The sequence below is a fragment of the Periophthalmus magnuspinnatus genome, chromosome 21 (assembly GCF_009829125.3).
Source record: "Periophthalmus magnuspinnatus isolate fPerMag1 chromosome 21, fPerMag1.2.pri, whole genome shotgun sequence".
NCBI classification, from domain to species: domain Eukaryota; kingdom Metazoa; phylum Chordata; class Actinopteri; order Gobiiformes; family Gobiidae; genus Periophthalmus; species Periophthalmus magnuspinnatus.
In genome coordinates this window covers 5,758,852-5,777,063 of record NC_047146.1, presented here as the reverse complement: position 1 = coordinate 5,777,063, position 18,212 = coordinate 5,758,852, and the positions used below count along the sequence as shown (strand labels likewise).

Here is an 18,212-nt window from a genome sequence, read left to right as displayed (position 1 = left end):
TTCTTCTTCTTCTTCTTCTTCTTCTTCTTCTTCTTCTTCTTCTTCTTCTTCTTCTTCTTCTTCTTCTTCTTCTTCTTCTTCTTCTTCTTCTCACCCTCATTTCTCTCTCTGCCTCCCTCTCTCTCAGTCTCTCTGCTTCTATTTCTCTCTCTCTGCCTCCCTCTCTGTCTCTCTCAGTCTCTGCTTCTATTTCTCTCCTGCCTCCCTCTCTGTCTGTCTCTCTCTTTCTGCTTGTATTTCTCTCTCCCTCCCTCCCTCCCTCCCTCACTTTGCCTCTTTCTCTCTCTCTGTTTCTCCCTCTCCCTGCTTTCTCTCCCTCTCTGTCTGTCTCTTTCCGTTTCTCCCTCTCTCTGCTTCTATTTCTCTCTCTCTCTCCCTTCCTCCCTCCCTCTCCCTCTCTCTGTTTTCTCTGCCTCTGTTTCTTCCTCTCTCTCTCTCTGCTTTATGAAGATGTTATATTAGAGTCTATTTTTAGTATATTTTTTAAGTATATTTTTTTAATTATTTTATTACACGTACCATTTTCCTTTTGTTCTTTAACTGTGTGGTGCAATACTGGAATTTCCCCCACTCTGGGGCTAATAAAGGCATATCTTATCTTATCTTTCTCTTGCGCTCTCTGTTTTCTCCCTTCTCCCTCCCTCTCTCTCTCTCTCTCTCTCTCTCTGTCTCTCTCTCTGTGTTCATCCTCCCTGTCTCTCTCTTTCACAGTTTGATCCTGATGAATCCCGTCATTGTCGTCTTGGAATATTCCCGTTCCATCAGGGAAGAACAAATCCACTGATGTAATAACCTGGTCATTCAGTATATTCAGGCGTCAGCTGACCTCATTCTGCTGCTGAACTCGCTCCGTCCACTCCTTTACACAGTCTGTGATTACTGGTCTGTTTTGGAGACTGGCTCTAGTGGGTTGAGACTGCTGTGGTTTCGCTCTTGTTTTGGCGTGGGGGGTTTACGGCCGACGGCAGCTCAGTTAGTCGCGTTCGTAAAATAAACAACCAGAAGAAGTTTCCTCACACCAGAACGCGACAGTTTATGGAACGTATCTGTCTAATTATATTTTAGTTCTTTAAAATAAACATAAACGGCGCATTTTGTCCGTTCAGAGACGACGCGTTATATCAGTGATGGACTCGATTCATTTGTGTAGCTAGAAGACATAGTTTCTCTATTATTAGAACAATGGCTTATCTTTCACACCCACACAATGACTCATTCGCACAAAGAAACACAAGTGTAAGCTGCGAGAGGCATTCACAAGCGTCCCACAGTGATAAGACTAATAATGGACCGCTCTGTTTGTCGGTGTGTGGTCTACCCCGAGAGCGAAGGAAACCGCAAAAAAAAACAGATTACTCACTACCTCGAACGTAACTTCATTCCCAGCGACGTCTAAGGTCACGTTTGCACGGCTCTTCGCGTCTTTCGCAGGAGACACCTTCAGGATACGGGTGGCCGCTTGCTGCCGGCGAGCGTCCAGGAGTTCAAATCTCTAAAAAAAAAAAAAAAAACACACACGGGTTTTAGCGTGTACGAAAAAGACGGACACGCGTTGAAAGTTGGTGTGCGTGGTTATTCTCACGGTGAGGACGCTCTCCACCGCCGTGCATCCCTCTTTCCCCAAAATGCTTCTGTAAGGATAAAGTCTCTGTACGAGCTGCTGCGACGACAACATGGGAAACACGCTCTGCGGCACAAAACATCAGGCGAAAATAAGTAAATATAACAGTTTAAAAAATCATCCCTGTTGAGCTCGTGTCTCTATAGTTCTCATTTTTGGATCATTTTGTTATAGTTTACACATTTCAACCCTTTAAGGACCGAGCGCACTATAGACCAGTGTAGTTCGCTTAGACTTTTACTCTTTTTTTAGCCATAAAAATCATGTTAACGGATCAGAATTTACTGCATTTTTTCACACAACTACCTCTATTTTACACATCCATCCGTATTTTTTCTTTGACGCATTGAATAACTGACTGGGAAAATCCCCGCGGCACCTGGGCTCTGATTGGTCGTCTTCGAGGGACAACGTAAGCACATTACCGTAACGATTTAAAATATTTAAAAGAGCCTCGCGCCTCTGCTTTGAGACGCCGTTTGAATTTACACGATCGCACAATTGGTTGCAGAGTTACGGCAACATCTGTGACGTTAGCATCCGACGCTATAGGGTTAAATCACAATATTCATCTAAAACGACGTAATAAAAGAGACGAGTCCGCGTTAGAAAACTGTGGCGTCCGATGGGAGCTGACGCCGCCGTAAACGTCATCACAACAAAGCGGCGTTTAGGTGTTGGCGCCCCCTATGGACAGCTGCACGTCACACTAGCGAGCAGCACTTTTTTTTTTTTTTTTTTCATCTGTACCAAAATGACTCGACGCTGCCAAATCTTACGAGTGTCACTGATTAAGAAAATAAAACTGGAAAACGAGTGGGCGTGTAGAGGTAGAGGTGAAATCGGCGTCTGGAAAATAAACGATTAAACGTGAATCAGTCCAAATGCAACTTCAAGACGGAAAATTCGAAGGAAAAAAATACTATAACTTGGCTCAAAGCTCTGAAAAGTCCATTTTGCAGAATAGGTCTGATTTAAACAAAATGGTGGAAGTATTATTTCGGCGTGAAGCTTCGTACCAGCACTTCCAGAGCTGACGGCAGATTGTCCACTGGAAAGTCCGGGAGGCCGAGGCTGGAGGATTCCTGGGAGCACAGAGTCGTGGCCAATGACAACAACTGGGACACTCTGGAATAAGAACACGGAAGTTAAAAAAACAACAGCATTTTACGGACGAATACCGGAACGTTTTGAAGTTACCTGTCGGCCCCGATGTTTGGCCCAGATCTGTACAGCACCTCCAACCTGTCCTGGAATATTTAAGAACGAGATATTGTACTTTATTATGTTTATTATTTGGACACACCCTCTCATTTAATGTTTTTTTTTTCTTTATTTTGACTACTTTCTACGTTTTATATGCACACAAGACATGAAGTAACATATGGTATTATAGAGTAAACAAAAAAGTTAAATAACTCTACTGAATATTTTCCGACAAAGCAAAGGGTGGAGACTTTGAGGATTTGAATGTAGCAGCGGTGGATGAAGTATTTAAGTAAAAGTACAGATACAGAGGTAAAAAGTTACTCAAGTAAAAATAAAAGTATCCCATGAAATAATCCACTTAAGGAAAAGTGTTTAAGTACCTGTTTTAAAATGTACTTTAAGAGCAAAAAGTAAAAGTATTTCACACAAGTGTCCATTTGTCCATTTCTTAAAGTGTAAATGTAGTGATATTAATTCAAAATGAGATGTATTTTGTTCAACAGAAACATGAATCTTAACTTTTATCATAAATTTTGTGTATTTATTTTTGTTTTGCTCAAAGTCGAAGCTTGAACTTGAAAACTTTAGTCAGGAAGTTTCCACGAACACGCTCAAAATAACCCGTCAAATCAGATGAAAAGTACTTTTACTTTTCAGTCCTGTTCAAAAACGTAGCGGAGTAGAAAGTACAGATACTGCTCTCAAATGTACTCAAGTAAAAGTAAAAAGTACACACTATAAAATGTACTTAAGTTGTATTTTTAGGTATCTGTACTTTACTACTTGTACTTCGTTTCCTTCCAACATTGGAATATAGAACATAAAAAAATATTTAGTAGAGTTATTTACTTTTTTCTTTGCTATATAATTCCATATATGGTATTTTCTGGAGTATAAGTCACAGATCAGACAAAAAAATGTATAAAAATGAAGAAAAAAAAAACATATTTCACATATAAATCGCATCTGAGTATAAGTTGCATCTCTGGCCAAACTATGAAAAAAAGTGTGACTTATAGTTTGGAAAATACGGTCTCTTACTTCATATATTTGAGGTCCTCTTTCTGCATATAAAAAAACATAGAACGTAGTAAAAATAAACAAAAAAAACCCTGACTGAGATGCTGTGTCCAAACTTTTAACTGGTAGTGTATTATCTTACAAACTTTCAAATTAAAATTAAAAAATACATTGCGGGAAACTGAATATTTGAGTTGTTTTCTTCCAAAGTTCTTAGTACAGTGAAGCCTGTTTATCGCTCATCCGTGCGCTGACCTTAAACGGGAGGTAATAAATGTCTCGGGCCTGGAATCGAGAGCGGAGGGGCGGGTCCAGAGGATTGCCCTTGTACTTGGGAACAGGAATACCGAGAGCAATGACCCGGAAGTCCTCGCTCACTCGGACAATCTTCCAGCTGTCCAACTCCTCCTTAGTGTGCTCCTGACGACAAACAAAACCACGTGAATAACACCACTCACGTACATTTTATTATACAAGTCCCAGTTTATTTTCAAAAGTTGTGAGTTTGTGAACAGGAATACGAATATTTATTTTAAAAACTGGTGCACCGCCGGTTTGGCAGGAGGCGGACGCTTAGCAACGCTGTCAATCAAACCTGTTGCTAACGCTAGCGGGAGTGACCTCGGGGAAAGTAGGCGCCTGATTCGTCTGTTATTAATGTTCATATTTTGATTTACAGACACAATAGTGAAATAAAAATGATGAACAAGGCGGTACTGTCTGCGGTTTTGAACGGCGTCGCTTCTTAAAATGACAAAAATGGATAAAAAATGAAAAAAAAAGTCAGTTCTTAAAATGATTCTTGTTACATTTCATTTCTCGGTCAGTTTTTTTTTGCAATAAATACATTTGAATATAAACAACACGCGATGCTTGTCGTTGTTTTTTTCTCCGTTGGTAGAGCGTTTGTCCACTGATCTGAAGGTTGGCGGTTCAAATCCCGCTCGCAAACATAAAAAAAAAAAACATTATTGGTAGAGCGGCCAGACAAATCAGGCGCATTCTTCTACCGTTAGCAACAGGTTTGATTGACAGCGTTGCTAAGCGCTGGAAAAGGGTGTTACCTTCAACAGCCTCGCTCCTGATTGGCTTTTTGGTTGCTATGATACACGCGGTCGGAATTCATTTCAATCAAACCCGTTGCTAAGGGTGGCAGGCACGACCTCGGGGAAAGATGGCGCCTGATTTGTCTGTTATTAATGTTCATATCTTGATTCACGGACACAAAAGTGAAATAAAAACCCCAGGATCATGTAGAGGGTTAATACGAACATTTAAGACCAAAATGACGAGTCTGACAGCAGCAGATACAGAGAGAGACACCACAGTTTTTCAATAGAAAGTGAATTGGAGTCAGAATCGATAGAGTCGGAAGCGCGCACATGCTCACTTCCTGTTTGGAGCACGGCGGCTAGCGGGTTAGCTACGTCCATTTATATAAACAGTCTACGGTTGGATCTGAAACGCCGAGATAAGGACGATTCACTGAGTCACACAAATCCAAAGATAGATTCCCAACCCTAAAGCGACAGTCGACTTAGCGAGTGCACTCGGCCAGAAACGAGCGCACTTTCACTTCGCAGCTCTACGAATGTGACTGTCGGACTGTCCGCCACCCGCATGTCTCTACGGCGATGCGATTGCTCTGCCCGGAATGTCCCGCAGTATAGCATTAAACTTAAAACTTATCCGTGATGGAGCCACAAAGCCAAGATATAGGTCAGAACAGGGACGCGTGCTTTTCAAGGAATACTGAGGAACATTCCAGGTGAAAACGTCGCATATCCATGGAGACGAGAAGGAGGCGGATTCCCAGAAAAGTTACACAGCGCTGCTTTAACTAATTATCATGCCCTTGACCCATTAATGACAAAATTAAAAGCTTTTAATCAGACCTGTTCTGCAAAATGGACTTTTCGGAGCTTTTAACCACGTTCTAGTCCATTTCTTCTCATTTTTCCCCCTCTTGAATTTGTATTTGGAGGGATTAGATTATTAACGACAGAGCAGACACAAGCGGAACAGGGCCGGTTTTAAATTCTGCGCTCAAGAATATCGACCTGCAGCAGTTTGTCGTAGCGCTCGGCCGACATCAGGAAGCGGCCGTCCTCCAGCTGCATCTCTCTGTTCTCCAGCAGGTTGTTGAGAACCGGCAGCACGTTCCTCTCCGCCTTCTCCAGCCCCTCCAGCACCAGCACACGGCCCTGCGTCGCCGCCCGCACTGCACACTGCACACACAAGCGGTTTGGTTTGGTCACTGTAAAGAATAACTGATTGAGTAATGGATCTGGCATTTATTTGCATGAGTGATATAGAAGTGATATAGTTCTCCTGTTCTAAGGTCTTATATTACACAAAACTGACTCTTTTGAGCTTCAAGTCGTGTTATAATGTCGTTACGTCCTCCAAAACAGACCTGGAGTTGCGTTTTCTTTCACTCACACATGTTTGAGTAACTTTATTATCAGTCTGTTACATCTCCAATCCTCAAAACGCTCTGTTCCACCTTGTGATGTCATGAAGTGGTAGGTTTTTTTTTTCTAAGTTAACAGCTCCTTTTAGCTTTAGTTCAGTACAGATTTGGCAATTCCAGGTCTGAAATGATCCAAATGATTCTAATGAAGGTTTAAAAAAAAACAAACACAGTTGAGCACTTCCTGTATTACCACATGATGACATCACAAGGTGGAACGGAGTGTTTTCAGTCTGAGAGAAGAAGTCGTGCTAAATGTGCAGGTTTTGTGGGTTAAATACGTGTAAATCGATGTGAAACAAAAACAACTACAGGTCTGTTTGTGAAAAGGAAGCAGAATTATAACATAGATCAGAAAATAGAGTAAAACGGGCTCTTTAAATCGTGCCGGTTGCCAGATATAAAACCACATTAATGCTCCCAGTATTAAAACCGTAAATTTCTTTCACCGCATAGTTGCTATTACTAAGTGCCAGTACTTAGTGGCAGCTTGTGAACCACTCTTCCTGAGGATGTCCTTAGTATATTGTGCTACAACATCCTCCTCGTTTCCATTTAACTCCTTAAGCTAAGCCTTTATTTTTTCTCTAAAATTAAACAGAAACATGTCTTTTGTTCTTGTTTTTGACACAGCATTCTGCAGAAAAGGAACATGTGACGTCAAGAGGCAGGAAACTTTAGCTGTCTGCGTGGACCACAGAGCGACTGACCATGTAATTAGGTTAACATGTAAATATGTGCCAGGTTGTGTGGGAAGTACAGCCATAAAACTATAGTGAGAAACAGATGTTCTATTTTTAACCCCCGATCCTTTTTCGGCACCAACGCTATAATCAGATAATTGTTCAAAGAATCTGGTGACGCAGGATTCTGAGTGAATGGGGAACCACACGGCAGACATGTGTTCGGATTGAAACGCTGTCCCGAGTGAAACTAAGTGTGTGTTTACATAGTGTTTCATGGCTTTATACATTTTACACATTTAGCTACGCCTGTCCTGATAATCACGATATCCTAATGTTTGAGGGTCAATATTTATCGTGGAGAACATTTTGTTATTTCTCTGTTCTACGATAAGATTTGAGCCGTGGAAACTTGACTAAAAAACTAATAATAGATGCAAATCTGCAATTGCAGCTCATGTTTTTAACCAAAGCGTACGTCCAGGTGTGTGAGAGTAAATAGGCCCCCTCGTCCCGGTTTAAGGTCCTGCGGGCACGATTCCCACAGATAAAAATAGAACACGTCTCTCGGCTGGTCTGGGAACGTCTTGGGGTCCCACCGGAGGAGCTGGAGGACGTGTCTGGGGTGAGGGAAGTCTGGGAGTCCTTGCTTAGACTACGGCTCCGGAAAAAAGGAAGAAAATGGATGGGTGGATGGAAAATAGAGCCGGAGCACAAATGTAATGTCATATACAAAATTCCCGGTTTGTCTTTAGTAAAACATAAACGAGGGAAACAGGGAGGACATCCAGTACACGGACAAAGGAACTTAGATAGAACATGAGAAGACGCGCATACAAGAAGCGAAACAGAACAGAAGCGACTCAAATCGGCCATTTTGGATCACTGTAAAAGAGAGAAACACATTACGGACTGGGATGGAGGACACAAAACATCGCCGCTGGATTACGGAGGCAAACGGAATACGGAAAAGTGCCCACGGGACTTTAAACCGGGACGAGGGGACCTTTTTACTCTCACACACCTGGGATATTCCATCGAAGAAGTCTGACTGCAGATGGCGCTGTCGTCCTGCCTCCATCGGTAGAAAGACAGCGCCGAAACCTGTTTAAATCTGCTGACCGGACACGTAGCAACAAGCAACATCGCGTGACCACTCTGAGGCGCTAGTGAGCGGACCAAGACTAAAAATAAGTACGAGTTAAAAGGAGCTAGACAGGATATTTTGGTGTGTTTTTTGTTTTTTTGTTGATTTTTAAGAGGTTTTAATGAGCTTTATAAATAAACTTGAATTGAAAGAACATTGTCTGAGCGTACTTCCAACACTCAGAGGTTGCACGCGCTTTAGTCCTCCTCGTGTTGTGGACTTTCCAGGTTGTGCTGCTTACATAACAGCTAAGTGGGAGAGAGGTAATTGCCGATGTCAGATAGATAACAGTGATTATATCTGCGTTAGAGGGAAGGATTCCAAGCCATTTAAATAGCCAATGAAAAAGGCCAAGAACAAAAAGCCCAACGAGCACAAATAGGACGCTATTATAAGAACCGCAACGGGATAAGACGATAGGACTGGGACCGTCATCTGAATATAGGGCTGCAAATCAGAACAGAGCCCTGAGGATTACAGCGTCCTGGCTCATATGCACGTCACATATGCTACCCCTCTTTCACAGTTTGAAGACTTTTCAAGACAGAGAACTAATAAATGTACATGTGCTCTCAAGTTAAAACTAAATAACAGACCTTACAGTAAATGAAAGAATACAAGGAAGCAGCAGTTTAAAGGGTAAATGGCAAACGGTCACATTTTTACAAAGTGTTTTTCCACCTTCAAGACACTCAAAGAGCCACTTAAAGACCATTCACTCACATATTCATACACCAGTGTACGCAGACTCTGGACAAAATTGGTGGAAAAACTCACAATGGCCACAGAAATAACTTGAATCTGACAAAAGTAATAATAAATAAAAATGATATGAAATTTAACCAATGAAAGTCAGACATTGCTTTTCAACAGAATTACTTAAACTCATGAAACACGCCTGGACAAAAATGATGGTTCCCCTAGAAAAGACTGAAAATAATGTGACTAAAGGGACATGTTGATCCAAGATGTGTCCAGTAATTAGCATCACAGGTGTCTACAATCTTGTAATGAGTCAGTGGGTCTGTATATATAGAGCTACAGGTCGTCACTGTGCCGTTTGCTGAAACTCAAACATGGACCAGAGGAAGCAAAGGAAAGAGCTGTCTCAGGAGATTAGAAAGAAAATTTACAGACAAGCATGTTCAAGGTAAAGAGGTAAAGGCTATAAGACCATCTCCAAGCAGCTCGATGTGTGAGAGCGGGATTAGAACTGCCAAGCTTCAGATCCGTGGACAAACACTCTACAAACTGAGCTGCGGTCGCCCCAGTTATTGCCTTTCACCTTTCAGTAAATGTATGAACCGTTTAGGGGTAGGACAGTAAACAATAATATCATTTATCGTGATAAAAAGGCTCGATAAAAAACCGTTTGTGGAGCATTTCATAATCGTCTTTATTTCACCAGAATGTGCAGAAAAAAATGAGTTCTCGCTGATGATCTCTTCTGGATCAGTGTTGTTTTTTTTTTACTAATAACAAAGTACAGCTCTATAACAGGTGTTTAAATATGGAACCTGTTCGTGGTATTAAAAATATAACTATGCACATCCAGAGAATGTTTAAACTGTCAGCAACTTTAATAATTATCATGACGTAATCGTTAACCGTGATAATCGTGACACCGAATTTCAATATCGCTCCATGCCTAGAACCGTTATCATGGAATCGACTTCTTCCTTTTGCAGCCTCTGGGATTTGAAGACGTTTTTTTAGCCGTTCATGTTGCAGGTAGAATAATCCATGTGTATTTATTTGTGAAAGGCATGTTAATGTTAAAGCAAAACGCTGCCAACGTGTCTGTCCAACTAGGACTGCACCCTTTTGGCTTCCTTCCTATTCCTACATCTTATATTAACTACAAATTTATATAAACCCCGTGATTGTAGTTCCTCTTGTGTAGGAGCCAGAACAGCTTAGTGCTAGTCCTGATTAAATGTCCTCTTATTGATCGTTTAACTGCAGCTGTGTGACAACTGACCAGAGTTATCTATTGTAAAGCTGAATGGGGCTTTGAATGCAGCTTGTTTGAGTCTTTTCATTGCATTGGCGCTTCGAAAAAGCTGAAATAAACCAGGTATAACATCACGAATTATCTCAGCGCAGAGGTTTTGAGCTAGAGAACATATGTGGGCGATAGCAGCTCAGTTGGTAGAGCGTTCGTCCACTGATCTGAAGGTTGACGGTTCGAATTCCACTCTCGACGTGAACATCGTTACGATCAGCAGTGTATTTTTAGCCCACGCAGATGAACGCTGTCGTCGTGTCCTCCGGCAAGACACTTAACCCACCTCACCTCCTAACTACTAACAACAAAACAACCACATCCAGTCAAAACATGTGCAAAAATAGCAAGATAATAATTAAAAAAAATCTTATCCCAGTGTCTTTCAGTGACAATAAAACTGTTGACAGTGTTAAATGGTCATTGACTTTTTCTTCAGAGATTAGTTTGAAGAAAAAACAGAACAGAAAGTTATTCTCAGAGCGTCCAGGCCAGATAATGAAGAACTGGTTTACATAGTTACGTTATTTAAGGAGTCAGCGGAGTGTGGGGGTGTAATAGGCAAGGCAAGTTTATTTGTATAGCACAATTCGTACACAAGGTAATTCAAAGTGCTTTACAGAATAAGAAAGACAATAAAATCACACAAATCAAAACATAAATAATCACCCAATCTGCAACTCTCTCACCCACTCGTTTGCCCCTTTAAAAACTCTCTCTCTCTCTCTTTAAACACTGTCTCAGTTTAAGAACTTTCCCATTACTTTACAAAAAACTTTCCTGTCACTTCTCAAATACTTTCCTGTCACTTTACTTTGTCTAATAAAAGTCCATCAGTCCATGTTTCTTTTGTCATCATAAATTTACCATTAAAGGAGAAGAGGCAGAATAAAAACCTTTCAGTCACATGCACAGCTAAACAGAACCGTTTTGAGCCTGGATTTAAATATTGTCAAAGTAGAGGCCTGTCTCACATCTTCAGGAAGACTGTTCCAAGTTTTAGCTGCATAAAACTTAAACGCTGATTCCCCATGTTTAGTCCTGACTCTGGGCACCAGCAGGAGGCCGGTCCCTGAAGTCCCCAGAGTGTGAGATGGTTCATATGGCACTAACATGTCGGAGATGTACTTTGGACCTAGGCCATGGAGAGACTTATACACAAGCAGAGCTGCTTTAAAGTCTATTCTTTGAGCTACAGGAGCCAGTGCAGAGACCTGAGCACAGGACTTATGTGCTCATACTTCCTGGTTCTAGTCAGGACCCGAGCAGCAGTGTTCTGGATGTACTGCAGCTGTGTTAAGGCTCGTTTGGAGAGGCCAGTGAGCAGGATGTTACAGTCGTCTAACCTACTGGAGACAAATGCTTGGATAAGTCTCTCTAAGTCTGGCTTTGACAGTTTACCTTTGATTTTTGCAATGTTTTTTAGGTGGTAAAAAGCTGCAGATGTTTTGATTTGATGTGGCTGTTAAAGTTCAAGTCTGAGTCCATTATTACCCCTAGATTTCTAGCCTGAGTTGAAGGTTTTAGAGAGAGACTGGAGGTGACTGCTGACACTTTCTCTATGTTTCTGTGGGCCAAAGATGATGACTTCAGTCTTGTCTGAGTTTAGCAGAAGAAAGTTGTTTTGCCTCCACACACTGATCTGTTGATGCAGTGAGTGAATCCACTGGTCCATATTCACCTGCTGCTAGTGAGACATAGATCTGAGTGTCATCTGCATAGTTGTGATAAGACACATTATTGCTGCGTATTAATTGGTCTAACGGCAGCATGTTGAGATTGAACGGCAGGGGTCCCAGGATTGAACCCTGGGGCACCCCACAGGTCAGGGACATTTTATCTGATATACATATATAAGGCTTGATTGATCAGGTATAGAGCGGAGAAATATTCAAAGTACGATGTTCGGGTTTGGCTTGATCACGGAAAATTATAAGACGGGTTTGTAAGGGAAACATAAAGTGAACAGTATTGAAATGTGTATTATAGTTAAGTTTAATGTAACGTAATAAGAGGGAATAATATTTACACCAAGACAGTTTTCCACGTTAGGAAGGCCGCAGTTAAAGCCACCCAATAAGTCATGTATGTTCTATGTAATAATATTTACCTGGTCGATGTAAAATGCTGTCCCTGAGCGAATCTCTCTTCTTTGTTTAAGGTCAGTCTCTGTTGTATCTCGGGACAGAGCCACATATTCCACTTCACGCTTGGTCAACTCCTGGGAGGAAATATAATGAGTAACTGATACTCTGAACCACAGCTTGTGTTAATATTTTTCTAATTGTTAAAATGTTAAAAAAAAGTTGCGACCCACCAAGTATTGCATGGCTATGGAGCGTCTTAGGGGTCCCGGGGGTCCAATCAGAAACATGTCTTGACCCAGTAGATCTTTCTGCATAATCCATCGTAAATGCTGAGCCACCGTTTGTGAAGGTGAGTCTGAAACTAGCACATCCACAACCAAAACGATGTTATACCTTATGATATTATATGTGCACAAAATAAAAGAACACTTAAATCACATACTGTGTTTGACGGGGACAAGTTCTGGGTTCTGTGGCGTTTTCAGTTTGTACGAGATGTCTCCTATCGTCACAGTGTCACCTGAAAAAAATAATAGACATTTTTATGACAGATAATGAGTTTGCAGGTTTGTTAAAGTCAGGTAATTATAATTTGAATATATTTTGAAAAAAGTTAACAGATGAAGCTTGAGCGGTGCATCTCACTTCAAACCTTTAAGTTCAGTTCATTTCCACATGTCAATGACGAATGACCACCAGCTTTCTTCAGTATACCTCAGTGGTACTATATGGTTATGTAGTAGTAATTTTAGCATTGTGTGTTGTTTTTCCATTGTCCAAGTGTTAAAAGCCACACTAGTCTTTGTCACATCCTTTAGTCTCACAGGTGTAACTGTGTTTTCTATTTACATGTCTGCTGTTTACTTTAGTCTATTGTTTGAGGACTTGTCCTCAGATGCTAATGTAAAGGTGTGACCTCTTTGAGCTAAGGCCAAATGTCCAGCCAGACTGCTCTAATGTAAATTATACTTGTGGAAAGGCTCGGACCTGAGTGTTTGTTTACTCCATGTCTCTGGGCCACTGCACCAGAGACTCTGTCTGTACTGGGACCGTCTGTTTACTGGTACAAACATAATAAACCGACATAGACAGTCTTCTTGTATGTTTTAGTATTATTTTACAGATAGTTTCCACGACAGTTCTTAAATTAGTTAATACCTGAGGATGTGTTTATCAGTTTGACCTCTCTGGTTCTCCACATCCAGCTGCCCGTCACAGAGCCCAGAATACTCCGCATTCTCCTCGCAGCAACAGCCGCGGCTGTTCCTCGAGATAAAAGATGAGGCTGCATCTTTGTTTAGTCCAAAAACATTCATCAAAGATAAATATCAGCACAAATAGTGTCGCTGACGCTCGATCAGTCTGATGTCAGCGGCTTCATGCTCAGCTCATGTTGTAAAGTCGGAACACAACAGCGGACGGACCGCGCGGTGCGTCCGATAATTCTTCCCTCTAAAACAAATTGTTTCTGACAAAGGTTCCGGACACAAAATATAAGTAAAAAAAAGAACCACTTGCAATAGCTAATTACAAAAATAATAGACACAAGAACATTGTTGCATTTTTAAAATCACAATAAAAAAATGCATTTTCAATTTTCCTATTATAATTATGAATTATACCTATATTATAATTAGGCCTATTCATCATATAGTCTGTGATTATAAGTCACTGTTTTATATTGTCTGGATGTGAATACTCTGCAAACAGCTGGGAAAATATCAGTCTGTAGTCTAGGGAAACATCTGAGTCTTGCTGCGTAAAGGCCTAATGCCCATTAACCCTAAACGAATCTGACGTCCGTCACGTGCAGTGAAGCTAAAGCCTTGATACACGCGCACGGAGAGGAGGGGGGTGAAGAGGAGCGCGCGGTGGAGCTGTAGTACAGAGGACAGCAGTATGTGCCCAGTGCGCATAGGACCGGCGGAACCAGGGCGCAGAGGCAGCTCGTGAACTCCTCCAGCAGCTCCAAAACTCTCCAGATTCTTTTGTTTCCTCTCCGGACGCTGAGGTCTGGGACTATGGAGGATGTGTACCACTACAGCCGCAGTCCTGCCTGGGAGGAGCTGGTTAGTACCATTCACTGGATCCTCCTTTACTCCTCATGTGTTTGAATGTGTCTGTCCAGGAAAACCGAATGTTTAAAAAGTTTTATAACCTCTCCTCTTGTCGCGCCTTTTCCTGTCATTTCTGCAGTGATTTGTAGAGGACTGTGCGTCATCAGTCCAAATCAGTGTGTACCTTCAACTAGATCTCTAGGTTTTGTAGCGTTTAATGAAGAAACACAGTGAGGAACAGCCAAGAGTGACTTTAAGTTGTGTTTGTTTGTTGGAGTCTGGACACATCTTTCCACGGAGCTTTGAGTCTCACCGCCTCAAACTAAAGCCTCTGACAGACCGGACACTCACTCAGGCAATGTCCATCTATTTTTATCAATTTCAATTTGGTCTATCGTCAGTTTAGACACTCCACGCGCGTTTTCTCTTCATCCACCCGCGGTTTTCTCGGACTCAGCTCCAGTATTATCCTCACCCTCAGACTCAGACACTCCTCCTGGATCCGCACAGGCTCGTGCTCATTTCTGGCCCTGTATTATTGTAGTTTCTTGAGGGTCTAATATCTGCGTGCTCATTGGTTCACACCGTGTGTTTTATTATAATTAATTGTTTTTTGTTTATATAAACCTGACGTGCGCGTGCACATAGAGGGAGCTCCACGCGCCTGTGCACTAGTTTTTTACGCGCGTATCTGAGCCTTGTGTAAGTGTTGTCAGTGTGTTTTTGGTTTGTGCCTCCTTGTAGCATGTAGTGTGCGTAAAGCAGCCACTAGGGTCTGCCATGGTCCGGACATGTCCAGAGCGCAGAGTGAGGCGGTCCCTGTGGACTGTTCATGACAGGAGCCATATCTCCGACACAAAAGAGATCCACCGCTGGTTCTTTTAAAACCATCCTCTGTGTCCAGCCTCCTGTGTCTGAGACATGCTCCATCCTCTATGCAGCCCACACACTCTCCACAAAACCCGGGCGTCTTCAGCGCGGAGCCAGTGAGAGATGACAGCGCGGAGAGACGCCTCGCAGCCGCTCTGTAGCTCTCCAAAAGGAGCCGCTGTGGATCGAGACAGGACTAATCCCGAATGTTTTTGTTCCATCCCGCGACAGGAGCCCGAAAAAGGAGCTGTGTCCGCCGCGGGCATCCATGCCCATGTGGTGGGCACCGCCGGAGGCTCCGGAGCCGCAGACGAGTCCTCAGACAGCGACGCGGAGCAGGAAGGGCCCCAGAAACTCATCCGGAAAGTGTCCACCTCAGGACAGATCAGGAGCAAGGTCAGTCCCGTGTGATGCATGTCACAGATGTGAACTGTGTATGTGATTTAATCAGGTCTGTGCGTTTGTGTTGGATGTTGTTCCTGAAGCCTTTGATCAGCCTCATGTCCTAAAGCAAACACCAGCTCAAACTGTAGGAAATAACCAAGACAAGACTTTAGAGACTTGTTGTTATGGCAACTGTTGAATGTTCAGTGTGTGGTTTTCACTGTGCAGATAAAACCTGGAGCTGGTCTGTGTGTGATCTGTCAGTGATAATATTCACACCTGCTCATGTTTATAGTAAAGGTAACACTAACCTCGGCATCATGTTTTATTAAAGTGTGACACAAAGTTACGATCAAAGTTATTTTTAGGCACAGCTTTGAAAAACACAGCTTTTTTTCAAATTTAAAGGGGCGATATGACACTATTCTCTGATTTGATCTAATGTTTTTTCCTCGTCACAAACAGACCTGGAGTTGTGTTTTTTTGTTTGTTTCATTCACACATGTTTAACACACAAACTGCATATTTACGCTGAGTTCTTCTCTCAAACTGAAAACACTCTGTTCCACCTCGTGACATCATCATGTGGCGATACAGGAAGTGCTCCGCCGTGTTTTTAAACTCCACACGCCTTCATTTCAAGAATCACTTGTATCATTACAGCTAAAGTGGAATCGTCAAATCTGTCCTGAGCTAAAAGTAAAAGGAGCTGTTAACTTGAAAAAAAAACCTACCACTTCATGACATCACAAGGTGGAACGGAGCGTTTCGAGGTTCGGTAGATGTTACAGACGAATAATAAAGTCAAACTCAAACAGGTGTGAATGAAACAAAACAAAACACGACTCCAGGTGTGTTTTTGTTGCGGTAAGAGGATTATAACACGACTTGAGGCGAGTATACGGGTCAGGTTTGTGTCATATAGAGCCTTTTGTGTATCTCTGAACACACACACACACACACACACACACTATTCCTCCCTGTGACATCTTAGCTTCTTGGCCCACTTATCTTTTGCACTGTAAACGAGTGCTGTCCTCTCACGCCAATGGATCCACTTAATTATTGACGGCTCCACTCCACCTTTACCTGCATAATTCAAAGTGGTGTATATTTAGGGACTGAATCAGGTGATACCCTCGTTACTGCGATCCCACACCTCCTCACCTGAAGTACACGCGACACGACCGGCTTTGAGTCACAGTACGATTCTATTAATACAACGGATGATTTGCAAACAGAAAAAAAAAGATCTGTAAACCCAAAGTATTTCAATTCGAGCTGCGGTGGTGGAATGTAATGAAGTAAAAGTAGTGAAAGTACTGTTCTTAAGCGCGTATTTTAGTATATACGCTTTACTTTTACTTCAGTGCGTTTGAGAGCAGTATCTGTACTTTCTACTCCACTTTATTTATGAACTGGACTGAAAAGTAAAAGTATTTTTGCTGCTGAAAAGGCTGCTGAAAAAGCTGGAAAAAAGATTGATTGAGTTGTTTCTGTTTCACAAAATTCAGCTCAAATCTTTATCAAAATCACCACATTTGAAGCTTTTTAAGACTCAAAATCTGCGTGAAATACTTTACATTTTTTAAACAGGTACTTTAATACTTTAATATGATTTTTTCATGCGCTACTTTTACTTTTACCTAAGTATTTTTTCACTCCGCTATCTGTACTTATACTCAAGTAGATTTTTTCATACAATGCTTTTACTTTTACTTAAGTATCTTTTTGCTCCAGTATCTGTACTTTTACTTAAGTCAGTTTTTTTCATGCAATACTTTTACTTTTACTTAAGTATTTTTTCACTCCGCCATCTGTATTTTTACTTTAATAGATTTTTTCATGCGATACTTTTGCTTTTATTTAAGTATTTTTTGGCTCCACTATATGTACTTTTACTTAAGTAGATTTTTTTATGTGATACTTTTACGTAAGTATTTTTTCACTCCGGAATCTGTACTTTTACTTCAATAGACTTTTTCATACGCTACTTATACTTTTACTTAAGTATTTTTTTCCACCCAGTATCTATATTTTTTTTACTTAAGTAGATTTTTTTATGCGATACTTTTACTTTTACTTAAGTATTTTTTTCCACCCAGTATCTATATTTTTTTACTTAAATAGATTTTTTCATGCAACTTTGCTTAAGTATTTTTTCGCTCCAGTATCTGTACTTTTACTTAAGTCAGTTTTTTCATGCAATACTTTTATTTTTACTTAAGTATTTTTTTCGCTCCGCCATCTGTACTTTTACTTCAATAGACTTTTTCATACGCTACTTTTACTTTTACTTAAGTATTTTTTTCCACCCAGTTTCTATTTTTTTTTTTTTACTTAGGTAGATTTTTTCATGCGATACTTTTACTTTTACTTAAGTATTTTTTTGCTCCACCATCTGTACTTTTACTTAAATAGATTTTTTCATGCAATACTTTTACTTAAGTATTTTTCACTCCAGTATCTGTACTTTTACTTAAGTAACCAAACGTCCACGTACTACTTCCATCACTGTGTATCTGTGTATCTGTGTATCCGTGTATTTGTGTATCTGTGTATTTTGTGTATTTGTGTATCCGTGTATCTGTGTATTTGTGTATCTGTATCTACGCACATACTGTAGGTGGGACACATCCGTCATTACTCAACGATT

The 18,212-nt window shown here is 41.2% G+C and overlaps 2 protein-coding genes across 4 annotated transcripts in view; one reads left to right on the top strand and one right to left on the bottom strand.

Moving 5' to 3' along the window:
• The window catches only part of vwa8 (von Willebrand factor A domain containing 8), an 87,588-nt gene extending 73,930 nt beyond the window's left edge, over positions 1-13,658 (bottom strand). Inside the window, exons 1-10 of the mRNA XM_033986804.2 lie at positions 13,404-13,658; positions 12,688-12,765; positions 12,476-12,606; positions 12,269-12,379; positions 5,911-6,078; positions 4,106-4,270; positions 2,822-2,871; positions 2,641-2,749; positions 1,583-1,687; positions 1,364-1,492 (exon numbers count right to left, since the gene is read on the bottom strand). Of these exons, the coding sequence (XP_033842695.1) occupies positions 1,364-1,492; positions 1,583-1,687; positions 2,641-2,749; positions 2,822-2,871; positions 4,106-4,270; positions 5,911-6,078; positions 12,269-12,379; positions 12,476-12,606; positions 12,688-12,765; positions 13,404-13,536 (1,179 nt within the window). The 5' untranslated portion in view covers positions 13,537-13,658. The remainder of the gene's footprint in view (positions 1-1,363; positions 1,493-1,582; positions 1,688-2,640; positions 2,750-2,821; positions 2,872-4,105; positions 4,271-5,910; positions 6,079-12,268; positions 12,380-12,475; positions 12,607-12,687; positions 12,766-13,403) is intronic.
• A 487-nt stretch (positions 13,659-14,145) lies between these two features.
• Positions 14,146-18,212, top strand: part of dgkh (diacylglycerol kinase, eta) — a 64,860-nt gene continuing 60,793 nt past the window's right edge. The window contains exons 1-2 of one of the 3 annotated variants that reach the window (XM_033987344.2): positions 14,146-14,314; positions 15,404-15,568. In XM_033987344.2, the coding sequence (XP_033843235.1) occupies positions 14,267-14,314; positions 15,404-15,568 (213 nt within the window). In that variant the 5' untranslated portion in view covers positions 14,146-14,266. Of the gene's footprint in view, positions 14,315-15,188; positions 15,569-18,212 lie in introns of those variants that run through there. The other 2 variants (XM_055230677.1, XM_055230676.1) reach the window with 2 other exon arrangements.